The sequence below is a fragment of the Balaenoptera physalus genome (assembly GCF_965194825.1).
Source record: "Balaenoptera physalus genome assembly, chromosome: 19".
In the NCBI taxonomy this organism is placed as follows: Eukaryota; Metazoa; Chordata; class Mammalia; order Artiodactyla; family Balaenopteridae; genus Balaenoptera; species Balaenoptera physalus.
The window spans coordinates 53,536,709-53,548,318 of NC_138900.1; the positions used below are offsets into that span (position 1 = coordinate 53,536,709).

At 50.0% G+C, this 11,610-nt stretch overlaps 1 protein-coding gene across 2 annotated transcripts; it reads right to left on the minus strand.

Annotated features, from left to right (window-relative positions):
- Nucleotides 1–462: 462 nt before the first annotated feature.
- On the minus strand, nucleotides 463–11,558 carry ATXN1L (ataxin 1 like). 2 transcript variants are annotated; one of them, XM_082439053.1, is made up of 3 exons: nucleotides 11,422–11,558; nucleotides 9,507–9,574; nucleotides 463–8,287 (listed from the first exon to the last, which is right to left on the minus strand). In XM_082439053.1, exon 3 carries the CDS (start codon nucleotides 8,168–8,170, stop codon nucleotides 6,104–6,106), a length of 2,067 nt encoding a protein of 688 aa, XP_082295179.1. In that variant the 5' UTR covers nucleotides 8,171–8,287; nucleotides 9,507–9,574; nucleotides 11,422–11,558; the 3' UTR covers nucleotides 463–6,103. The 2 variants fall into 2 exon arrangements, with proteins under 2 accessions (XP_082295179.1, XP_082295180.1); XM_082439054.1 differs by having other exon boundaries at nucleotides 463–8,290.
- Between the last annotated feature and the right edge of the window lie 52 nt (nucleotides 11,559–11,610).

An 11,610-nucleotide genomic window follows, 5' to 3' on the forward strand; every position in this document is an offset into this window, starting at 1 on the left:
ACTAGCAACAAACGGTTGTTAATATATAATGCACCTAGGCTATTTTGTGGCATGTAGCAAGTGCTCAATAAATGTATGAGTAACTATCATGTATCTGAGTGCTTCACCTCTTACTAGTGGCAAGCTAAGTTCTGGAGCTGACTTATTCCAGAAATTTCTGGCAGTATTCCTGAGAAAAGAATTGGAGAAAAGGCCAGCAGTGAGGGCATCTACAGGTCCTTGTGACTGATTGTGCTAGAACAGTATCTGAGTCTACAGGTAGATTTCTGGGTCCCTGAAATACACACAACAGAACACACAGACCATGCTTCAGGACTAGCTCGTGCAATCTTCCCCCAGCCCACCACATGAAGATGGGCACCATTTGCTCTCTATTACAAGCTCTGCCACATAGGCCTTCTATCCCCCACCCCATGGCCACCATCTAAGGCTGGGATACGAAGAAGGCGCAAACACCAAAAGGAAAAGCTAGTAGTTTATATAGATAGATATATAGATATATAGATATTGATATATATTGTGTTTACATAGTCCACAAGTTAAATGCAGGTATCCATAAGAAGAGCATTAACAATAAAAATACAATCTGTGTGTAGCCAAGTACAGAGACTTAAAATGGTAAAACAGCAAAAAGGATCTCACAAAAGTACAAATATACAGTACAAATTGATTTATTTAAAACAGTTACAAAAAAGCACAACAAAATAGAGATTATCCTTAGAATTATTAATGCTTTGTTAAAGATCAGGTAGGATTAGAGGGTAAGAAATGGTATCGGGTGGGGGGAGCACCTGACTAGTTCTAAGGCTTTAGATACAATGCAGTTGATTACATATTAATTTAGCCATTACATACTGGGGATAGTAGTTGGGGGATCAGTAATTTATCTACAGGGAACTCCTACACAAATCAGATCCATCCATCAGACCTCCCCAGTGCTGTCCTTCTCTACTACTCCTGAGGACCCTAAAGCCACCTGATGACAACATTTCCATCCTTTCTCCACCCCATTCCCTATCCATATATTCTTCCCTCCCCTAAGGTGCTGTGCGAGCTGAGAGCAGTCCGCTCTCTGCAGCTGGAACATATACTGTTTTGGCTACAGGGATCCTGTGTGTGACGAGGAAGGTTGTAGGGGACAGCCTTATTTTTAATACTTCAAGTTTGCCACGAGTACTGTCAGTCTCTTCCCCGACACAAGCTTCTCTTGAATGCGAGTGTCACGCAAATGAGGGATGAACCCTGCCTTCAGCAACATCAGCAATGCACTAACCACTCACAGCTCACAACTATGTGCATACTCCCTGTCTGGGGAGTGGGTGTAAAACCACTGTGTCATCAGCTTGCTCACACTCGCGCTCGCTCGCTCTCTCGGAAGAACCTCAGTCCCCATGACAGTCATAAAGACAGAAATAAATGCTTGAAAGTTTGACAATAGGTAAAGGCACATGGGCTGCCGCCACACACACTGTAGACAGGAACCCAGTTTGAGGCCATCTTCACTGCTGGGCATTTGCAGCAGAATGGCTTGGGGGATCACACAGACTTTGAATTTGCAGTCTACCAGGGGAGGATCTAGGCTTAACAGGAGAATGAATAAAGAAACCTTAGTGTGAAAAGTGCATTTATTACTACTGTTCCTGCTGGGGAGGCTCAGCAGGGTAAACCGCACCACCTCTCCTCCTTCCGCCCCAGGCACTGTGCATAGTCTGCAGGTAAGGAGAGAGTGCAGTCAACTCTAGCATCTCAAGGGCCAGTGTCATCCTAGGCCCAGACCAGGATTCTGGCCCAAAGATGGATCCTAGAGTTGAAAGAGCAACTGACAGCTGCAAGGACCCAGACGCTTATTTTATTATTGCATAATGTGGGAGGCCTTCCCTCTCCCAGGGAAGCTGGAGGGTGAAGGCTTCCCAGCAAAGGGCTAACAGGTTCCTGGTCAACATCCAACCTAACACGGTTCAGCTCTTCAACTGTAGTGTACACTTTTTCCCATCTGGAAAGTATTGTAGCTTCAGTGTGGTTTAGTAAACTTAGCACTAGGAGGCCAAGAAGTCTCCCTAAAGCTTGGCCTCTGCCCTATTTGCTTTGCCTTTAAGACTGTGACTTAATCTCCCATGGCCAATTCAACCAATCTGGTTATCTTCACTCCAATGGACCCAAGCCCTTGCCCAGTGAACCCATGTCCACCCTTTATCTCCAGTGTGATCACTCAACTCTTCAACATGCCTGCTTGTTGCAGGTTTAAATCATACCACCACCCTGTGCATCTTCTATGGCGCCCAGTGGTAAAAATAAAACTAAACCCCACCTGAGGGTCTATTTCAAACTTCAAACGCTCCCCCAACCCCAGAATCCATTTAACTGGAGCCAGATGAACCTCCCTGGGATGCTGACACAGGCCCTAATCTGGTTCCCCATCATTTAATTTTTAAAACAGGACACAAGATATCATAAAGGAAAGTTAATACAAAGAAAACACCCACTTATAGGACCTGCCTGTCTCTCCCTCAAGAGAGTCAGATATTTGGAGCCAAAGGGCTCCCAACAAGCACTGAAGCCATATCCCTTTGGATTCACCAGCCCACCAGCAGCATTTCATACTATCCCTACTCAAGATGACTTTGTTATAAAGTAACCCTTGCACATGTAAGGATGGACAGGATGCCTGGATTTCACCTATATGGCCAAAGACACAGAAAGACAGAGAGCTATAAAGGGCAGCAAGCAGGACAGTGAGTAGACAGCAGCAGTGGCAAAGCAGCACGGACCAAAGCCCTTGGTGTTATGACCAACTGGGACCAAGAGTGTGGAAGGGTCAGTCCAGATCTACTGGGGTCCCTCCCCCTTGGGTACGAGTGCTCAGCTCTGACCTCCCAGTTTCCCCTTCCCCCATGCCACTCCCCCTCCTCTGTGTACACTAATCTTGATAGGAATGATGATCCAAGACTTGGATATATTACCGTCCTTCACCTGGTTCCCCTACTCCCAAACTGGTATAGGCATTTCTGTTTAATGCCAGAGTTAGCCATCTTCCTTTCTACCCCTAAGCTCTGGGACTGTCCTACTAATGACATTGGCCTTCTTTAACTGCCCATTCCCCCAAAAGCTGACAGCTTCCCACCAAAATGCTGTCTCAAAACTGCTCTTAGGTCTCTTATAATAACACTTATGAAATCTTTAAAAGAAAGAATGGACACACCATAGGTTACTCTCATTCCTCATGCCTGGAAGAAAAGACTGAAACAGAGGGAAAAGGTAAGGGGAATGCCCCAGCTCTGACCAAGATTTAGAGCACAGAGCTTCTTTCCCTGGGAGACCATACTTTACAAAAGACACCTCTGCAGCTCAACAAAATCAAGTATTAATATATTACATATGCATGGCACAGTATCAGAGGAAGTGCCAGTGTTGCTTCACCAGCAAGACAGAAGAGGAACAGCAGCAGAAAGTTCAGGGCCCAACTTGCCAAGGTGCACAAGATTTTCTCTTTCCAGGATTAAGGGGAAGTTACCAGGCTGGGCAGTGAGGGTTTCTTGTATTTAAACTACTTGGCCTGTATCTGGTTAGATATAGGTTTGCTCCCATAAGGAGGAAGCTCGGTTGGTACCCTTGGTGGATATTTCTTTAGTGTCCACTGTGTGCCTGTCGCTATATTCAGTTGATGAGCCTTCCTAATGAGGAAGGATGTTTCTGAGAAACCCGTGCATGAGAAACTAGGAATGAGTTGCTCATGGAACAGCCAGAAACAAGGCCTTCTCCGAGGGCCGTCCTCTGAGAGGATTCCTCGAGACTCAGCCCCACAGGCCCCCAACTGTGGGAAACAAGCCAGAGAAAGCAGCATTCAGAGAGAATGGGGACAGAGAAGGGAAAAGACATGATCCCAAATGTGTACAAGGTTGAGTGTTCACCAGACACGGTTGGTATTTGGTTCTGAGGTGAACTGGAGACTTACATACTTGTGGTCAGGTCAGCAGCTTCCTCTGGATGGGCCTCCAAAAGCTGACTGACCAGGTAACTGCTCTCAAGGAATGAAACAGTGGAGTGTAGGGCTTGCAGCAAACAAGCCAGTCTCAGTCACTTTGTTCCCCCAGGAGAACAACCTTTAGCACCTGAACACTAAGAAGGACTCCATTCTCAGAACTCCCCCTCCCCCCAGGAGGTAGGTAAGATTATTTATCCCCATTTGGCAGCTGGGGAGGAAGTGAAAGAGCGAGAGGTCACAAGACTTGCCTAAAGTCTTTGACAGAGCAGAGATCAGACCTCAGAGGTTTGGGACTCCTGACAACAGGCTAGGCCTTGGCCAGTCCATCTTGAAAGGAAATGCCAGGGTCATACCCCAGGAGAAGCCTCATAAGAGAGCTGAGTGGACAATACCCTGAGTTGTTCAAGAGTCTAAAGACCCCCAAAAAACAAACAAAAAACCCACCCACCCACCTGAAAGCTGATGGGGGAAGCCTAATTCTCAACACCCACTGGAATCCCACAGTCCGAGGTGATGCTGAAAGTCGTGAAGAAAAAGTGGGCTTAAGACACAGGGGGCAAATGCAACTAAGATTGAAAATACTCTTTGCAGAGGAATACTCCACCATGAAATGGAATCTAGGAGACTTTTCAGGTATTGAAACATTATCAAGACTATTCCAGGGAATTCCCTGGTGGTCCAGTGGTTAGGACTCTGCGCTTTCACTGCTGAGGGCCCAGGTTCAGTCCCTGGTCGGGGAACTAAGATCCCACATGCCACATGGTGTGGCCAAAATTTAAAAAAAAAAAAAAAAAGAGTATCCCAAAACCTTAGAGCTGGCTATGGGAGGAGACAGCCTGGAGAAGCCTGAATGCTGGGAGAAGGAGTGGAGTAAGATGGGAGGGACTCTGTAAAAACGCAAGGATGGGCACTGCCCAGCCAGCTGTACTGGTCCCGACCCAGGGCATAGTTCCATTTGTTTCTCCACCAACTGGTTCAACTGCAGAAGAGGAGAGGACATGATTCTGAGTTTTTAAAAATAGAGAATAGAACTGAAAGGGAAACCAGAGAGACCCCTACACATCAAAAACTAGAGGTCTTGGTCAGAGTGGACAAAACCAGTTTTGCAGAAGGGGAAAGGCAGTGCAGCTACAAATAGGCCCAGGTCAAGACACCATGCAGACAGGTTAGGTCAGCGGAAGGGTGGGGGCAGTGCAGGCACTTAGGCACAACATAGACAGACAGAGGACCGGGTGTAGGGGCCTAGGGAAAAGGGTCCACTGGTTCTTTCAAAAGTCACCATTACCAACTAGAGATTCAGTACAATTTCAAAGTGGGTCTGGCATGCTGAGTAGGAGGAGCCTTGTTAGGTCAGCTACCTTTCCAGAAGCCCTGCCTAGAGCCCGGTCAGTCTGGCCATCGGGTCTTTCTCCCAAAGTCCCGTGACTGGGTCCCCACCAAGGCAGTACTTCACTCTGAACCCTGGAGCGGCTTCTCTCCCCTAATGCTAGAAGCCTTGTGGGAGGAATGATGGGGAGAGATGGGAAAGGCCTGAAGCAGAGGATCAAGCAGAGTCCCCTGCACACCCAGCCTTAGACATCTATAACAAAACTACCCTTTAAAGTGCACAGCTCTCAAAAGAAGAGTTCTGGGTGGGAACCCTCTTATTTCCAAGCATGGGGCCTCCTGCCCTCCCATCACAAAAAAGAAAGGAAAAAAAAAAAACTTCAGATAGCTGAACTGCTACTATAAGCTGTGGATCATCATTTTTGGCTCTTTCTTTGCTCCCTCCCTCTGCACCTGCTCCCAAAGCCTGACTCTCTCCTTGCAGGAGCTAGGGATGAGGAGGAAAGAACAGGGAGGCCCTGATATTTGGAATGTTTCTTATCCTGCGTGCACCCCCTTCCTTCCTTGGCCCAGGCCTGCTGCTCCCCATCACAGCACCCTCTGGGGCTGTTCTGAAAAGACGCCATGGGATAATGGGCAACAGACCCTGCCTTGGGAGGCTGCCTTCACGCCTCCTCTTCCCCACTAACCTCACTGCCAAGAGAGCCATCCCCTGCTCGGCATGTGCAAATCCTCTGCTTGCTCACGGTGAGGCCCAGCTCTGGGGTAGCATCCCAGTCCGGGTCTGGGAGAGGTTCATTTTCCTGCATTGGAACGCCCTTCAATGGACAGCTTTACCTCCTGTGGAATGAAAGAGGGACGGAGCAGCGCAGCCCGTGCCTCCTCCCCTTGCATGCCGTATCTTTGGAAGCTCGGGGCTGGCCAGCAGGCCTGAGCGCCAGGCTCTGGCTGCAAGGGCTCTACCATTCGGGAGCCCTCGCCTAACGGCTGGCTTTTCCCATCACTGTCACATTGCTCTCGGGGTCCCAAGACTGTCCTCTCAGGCCTTTCTTGGGGAGGAGCCAGCTGGCCTGGGGGAGCACAGCTGGACTGAGAAACTGAGTGACTGTTCAAGCTCTGTAAACTGATAGAGATGCAGACATCTCCCACCTGTAGCCGATGGCAGGGCAGAGAGAAGAGCTGTGCAGTCCGCCCAGGGCTGCAGGAGGACCAACCCTGGCCGTATACAAAGAAGGGGTGCTCGGGGGGCACCTCGATGCTCACTTTGCTCTGCTGCTCACCCACCACGAAATGCAGCATGACAAATCCAGGCCACTGGCTCTCCTGAATGTCCACGACTGTGCTAGAGTCAATCTTCAGCCCCCCGCTCACTTCGGCACTGCGCACAAAATCCTGGGTCTGGAGGTCCTCCACCCGCTTCAGCTCCCCTGTAGCCAGCTGGATGATGGCGCCTTTCATGAAATGGGAGGGCAAGTGGGAAGAGGTAAAGGGGGGTGGCGTTGACTCCTTGTCTGGGAAGCCGGCTCTGGCCTGCATGTCCAAACTTGACGCCACCAGGATCTCCGAGCCCATGGGTAGCAGGCTTGGGTCAGTTCCAGTGGGCACCAGGTTGCCATTGGCTACAACCATTGCTTTGGGTAAAGGTCTATGTTTCAGGGGCTCCTGATGGGATTGAGGGTAGAACCCTCGGGCCTGATTTTTCTCGGCCATCTCTGCTGCGTTCCTGGCTGACCCTCGCCCCTCACCCTGATGGTCGGGGTTATGATGGGACAGGTTGAGGGGGCTGGGCTCACCCTTCCTCTGAGCTGCCACCACACGATAGTCCTGAGAAGCTAAAGCACCAACCACCCGCTGGACCTCGAGGTCGGTGTCTGGGGTCCCTCGGTGTGCTGGCACTGCCACCTCTACCCGCGCAGTCTGAGAACCTGAAAACAACTGTCCATCCACCACACATTCTACCACTGGCACCAGTCCCTGGCCCTCACCCTTGCTGTTGGGGGAGTCGAGGGCTTCGCTTTCCCGTCTCACTAAATTTCTCTCTCGTTGTCTCTGTCCATTGGCAGCGGCTGCTTCCAGAGCAGACTGGCCCTCCTGAGGGGTAAGAACTGGGCTGGCACCTGCTGGAGGGGTTTCATGCATGGTGTACCCAGCAGGTAGCCTGGACATCTGATAATAAATGGGCATCCGGCCTGGAGCGAGGTCCAGTGGCTGAGTACTCGAGTGATGTGGCAACTGCCCAGGTGGGGAGGTGGCAGAGGGGGCTTTGTTGAATGAATGGGCCGGGGATGAAGCCGGGGGGGGAGGAGTGGCTCCTTCTGCCAGGAGTGAGGCATATGGCACAAAGTGTGGAAGGTGAGAGGTGGCGAGGTTGGCAGAAGGAGAAAGGAGGGGACTCGGTAGGAAATTAGGTGGCACAGCATAGGGAAGGCTATAAGGAGACCCGATAAACTGCAGAGAGGTGGACGGGAGCTGAGCATAGTGGATTGGGGGATAGTGGATTCCTGGATGTTGAATCAGTGAAGACGCTACATTAAATGTGGGGGGCAAGGGGCTCATGTTCACCACAGACGGGAGACCAGTTGGGGAGAAGGTGGCAGGTGGCACAGCCACCTTATACAGCATGCCATACTGGTCCACCGTCAGACCAGTGATGGCCTCAGCTCCATCACCCCCCAGGCTGACTCTGGCTCCTGCCTGGCTCTGCCCGGCCACCACCACCCCTCGGGACCATTCAGAGGCATCACTGGAGGGTGTGTGGTTAGTTGAGCAGCTGGTAGTTCTCCCCATATCCTCGCTGGTCACGGGGAGGTCTCGTTTCTTTGGTGGAAGGCATTCCTGACTCCTCTCATGAACAGGTTTCATATTGCTTTGTGGTGTTCCTGGAGCCTGGAAGGGGTCGGCTTGCTCCTTGGGGCATCAGAAGGGGCTTCTTTGTGGCTCCCCTGCACCCCTCTCTGCTGCTGGCTGGGGCGCCCACATCTGCTAGGGAACAAATCAGAGGCAAAGAAAAGTAACCTAGGGGTAAACCAAGTCAAAGGAAAGAGCAGGAACTGTGTCCACGGAGGAAGATGTAACAAAGGGGACTGCTGGAAAAAAAAACGAGGAATGAGAAAGGAGCAGACAAGGATGCTACCCTTCTCGCTCATCCAGCCTAGGACATGAAAGAAACAATCACGGAAACCACAAAGAGCTACAAGGACAAGCATTCAACAATGCATAAATAACCTGTGGGCTCCACAACCCCAGGGAAACCGACAGCTTCATGATTAGCTGTTCCTCTGATGAGGACCTTGACTATTCTAAGCCTTTTCCCTTAAGGGGGATTTGAACACATGGTCTTTGCTGCTGGCTCCTTTTCCTAAGTTTCTCCTTTTGCCACCAAACACTACTGTGCTATCTTCTTCCCTGAACATATGACCTCATCCTTGCTTCCTTTCCCCAGCCCAATTTGGGTTATTATCTCACCTATCCCCATCCCCCCAGCCCAGGCCTGCCTAAACTCTCATCCTCCTTTGCCTCATATCACCACTACCCCAAGGACCCAGGGGTCAGTCAATAGGTCCTGAGGTCTGCGCGTCTTGTTTTTTTTTTAAAACGTTGTTCCCTAAACATGTTATGAAAGTATCGTCTTCACCCCATGAAATACTACATTCAAACTTGGGCCCTATGGGGAGGGTGACTGTACTGGTGTTTTCTACAGTTTACTTATTTCTTCTCTCCAAAGGGCAACAAAACTCTTCCGACCTCACATAGACTTTGTGTTCCCTAGTTTGGCAAGACTTCTTTTCTTCCCATTGACCACCTTCAATTTGCCTTCTTCACGCATTCCCTTTCTTTTTTCTTTTGCCAATGGCTCCTTTTCCATTGTAGGTCTGCTCTAGGCACCACTTCTTAAAATTCTGGTTCTATTCCTCCAGACACGCCTGTTTATTGCTATCTCAGGTCTATATGATTCATAAGAAAGTTCTCTCTCCCCTTTCTCTATCACCTTTCACACATGCTTTTGTCCATTTTCATAAAGTATCTTTTTGGTCTGAACATTTCAACACATACGAAATTTGTCACCTATTTCTTCCTATCAGGCTTCAGTTCTTCAGATCTGAAATGAGATTTCTATGATATTACACTCTGTTCTGTTTTTCCACTGCTGAATTCCAGATGTTTTTCCACAACAAGGTATCCAAAGCGCCTGTATTACCTGAGCTTCCAGTGGTGCTTCTGAGCAGCTGTAATAAGAAGCAGTGTCCTCCCCACTGGCTTGGGAGCCTATAGGAGACACAAATAGGAATAGAGTAAGCAGGAACCTAGCCTCTGATCTTCCCCAGGATCATCAAGAAAGGTAATTCCAAAACCACAAAGACATTAAAGTCCAGGAGTCCCTGCCTCCTACTCTTCTCCAGAGGTAACAACACATTAAATTCTAATATGTAGGAAGACATCTCTGGAAAAAAATTTCCATGTGTCAAACTTCATTGTTTTCCTTAACATCATATTCTTCGTTCTCTACCTGTACCTATTCCCCAAAGGTTAAATTTACTTCCAATCCCAATTTCAGGTAAATGCACAAATAAAAGTGGAAGACTCAACATTGTCCCCATGTGAACAAAGGGAAGCAGGAAAAATCAGCCTCACGGATTTCACTTTTATTCAGGGCTGATGAAAACACAGATGTGGTGGTTATTTAAATGAGATAAGAGGCACTAGAGGAAAAAGAACAATTATTTATGTTTCTGGGGCAGAAAAAGAGGTCAAGGGGGAGTCACTCAAAGGGAAGCCTTATTAGCAGATTTCCAGGGTAAAAAAACAGGCTCGTGTGTGTGTGTGTGTGTAAAATTTTCTAAGTGACAACTTTGTACCACGTGCTGAATCAGGTGTGACAGAAACTGAAAACATTCCCTTCATCCTCATGTAGCCTACCAGTGGGAAACAAAACTCATGCTAAACTGTCAATATCTGAATCTACACATGCCAGAAACGTTAAGCACTGAAGATCAGAGCCTTAATCTCTAAAAACAGAGAAGTACTACTGACCAGTACTCAGAGAAACTACTACCCACTGTGCTGTCCAAGTCCTAAAAACACTGCAAGCCCCAAGCCAAACTGAAGACACTTCTCTCTTAAGATCAGCAAGGTGCAGATGTACAAAAAGAAAAAAGTGACAAGATAGGAAAACAAGGTGGAAAGACAAATTCTTGGTTCCATAAACACAAATTTACACAGTGGGCACAAGTCTTGCATCCCTTCTTTGCCAGCAGTTCCAGTGACTGAAAAGCAGTTAGATTTCTCTCTCATTCCCAACAGAAAATGGGGTCACAACTTCAATTTCAGAATGATACTTGCTTCTCACAACTAAAGCATTAAAGAAAACCTGCCTCTAGGTCACAGAGGGGTTAGCCAAACACAGGCTAATAAAGGACTGAAAGAGGCAAAAGGTCTGCAGGAATAACAAAGAGCCAAGCCTGTGCACCAGGTTCCCAAAACGCAAAACACATTTCGGAATCTGAAACTTCGGCCTCTGAAGAGGCTCAACGAGGATTTCTCCAGGGCAAGACGCAGCTTGTGACCCCAACCGAGATAACGGGAAAGGAGGACCAGTCCGGAGAGCTGCCAGCGCTGGCAGCACAGCCCGGAATCAAGAGGGTGAACCCAGCCTCAGACTCGAATTCGCTGAGGGCGAGAGATGCGCCCGCCAGAAAGACAGGAGCTTAGGAGACAGGGGTTACGGCTTCCCTTGATCCCGCAATCCTTGCCCCAAAAGGGGTAGGGCCCGAAATTGGAAACTCTGTATTTAGAGAGTGGGGGATCGACCTTTCAAGCAGAGAGGTAAGGGCGAGGCCCCGCAGGCGCTGCTTCCTTGTTTGGGGGCCCCTTCCCGCCCCGAGGACTCGGACACCCCGGCCCGCCAGGACACAGTCGCGGGGGAGCAGGAACCTGAGGCCTCTCTCTGGGCCGGGCCGGTGAGAAGCGATCGGGGGTCTAGGCGCGGCCTCTTTCGCTCCCTCGGTCCGCGGGGCAACGGGCTCTGGGGGGCCACTTCCTCCAGCGCTCCGAGCCCAGGCCTGCTTGGCCCCAGTGAGGCCGACTCGGCGTCCTCCACTCCCGGCGACACTCACCGGCCCATCTCACGGCGCTCCCCGGGCTCCTCCCGCTGGTCCCGGAGCCGCCGCAACGGCGGCCGCCGCCATCCCCGGCCCCGGAGCCGCCCCACACCCAACGCCCCCCCAGACGGGCGCCCGAAGATGGCGTCAAGCGCGTACCGCCCCCGGCGCGGGGAGATTGCGTCACGGCCCAGGGCCGGAGAG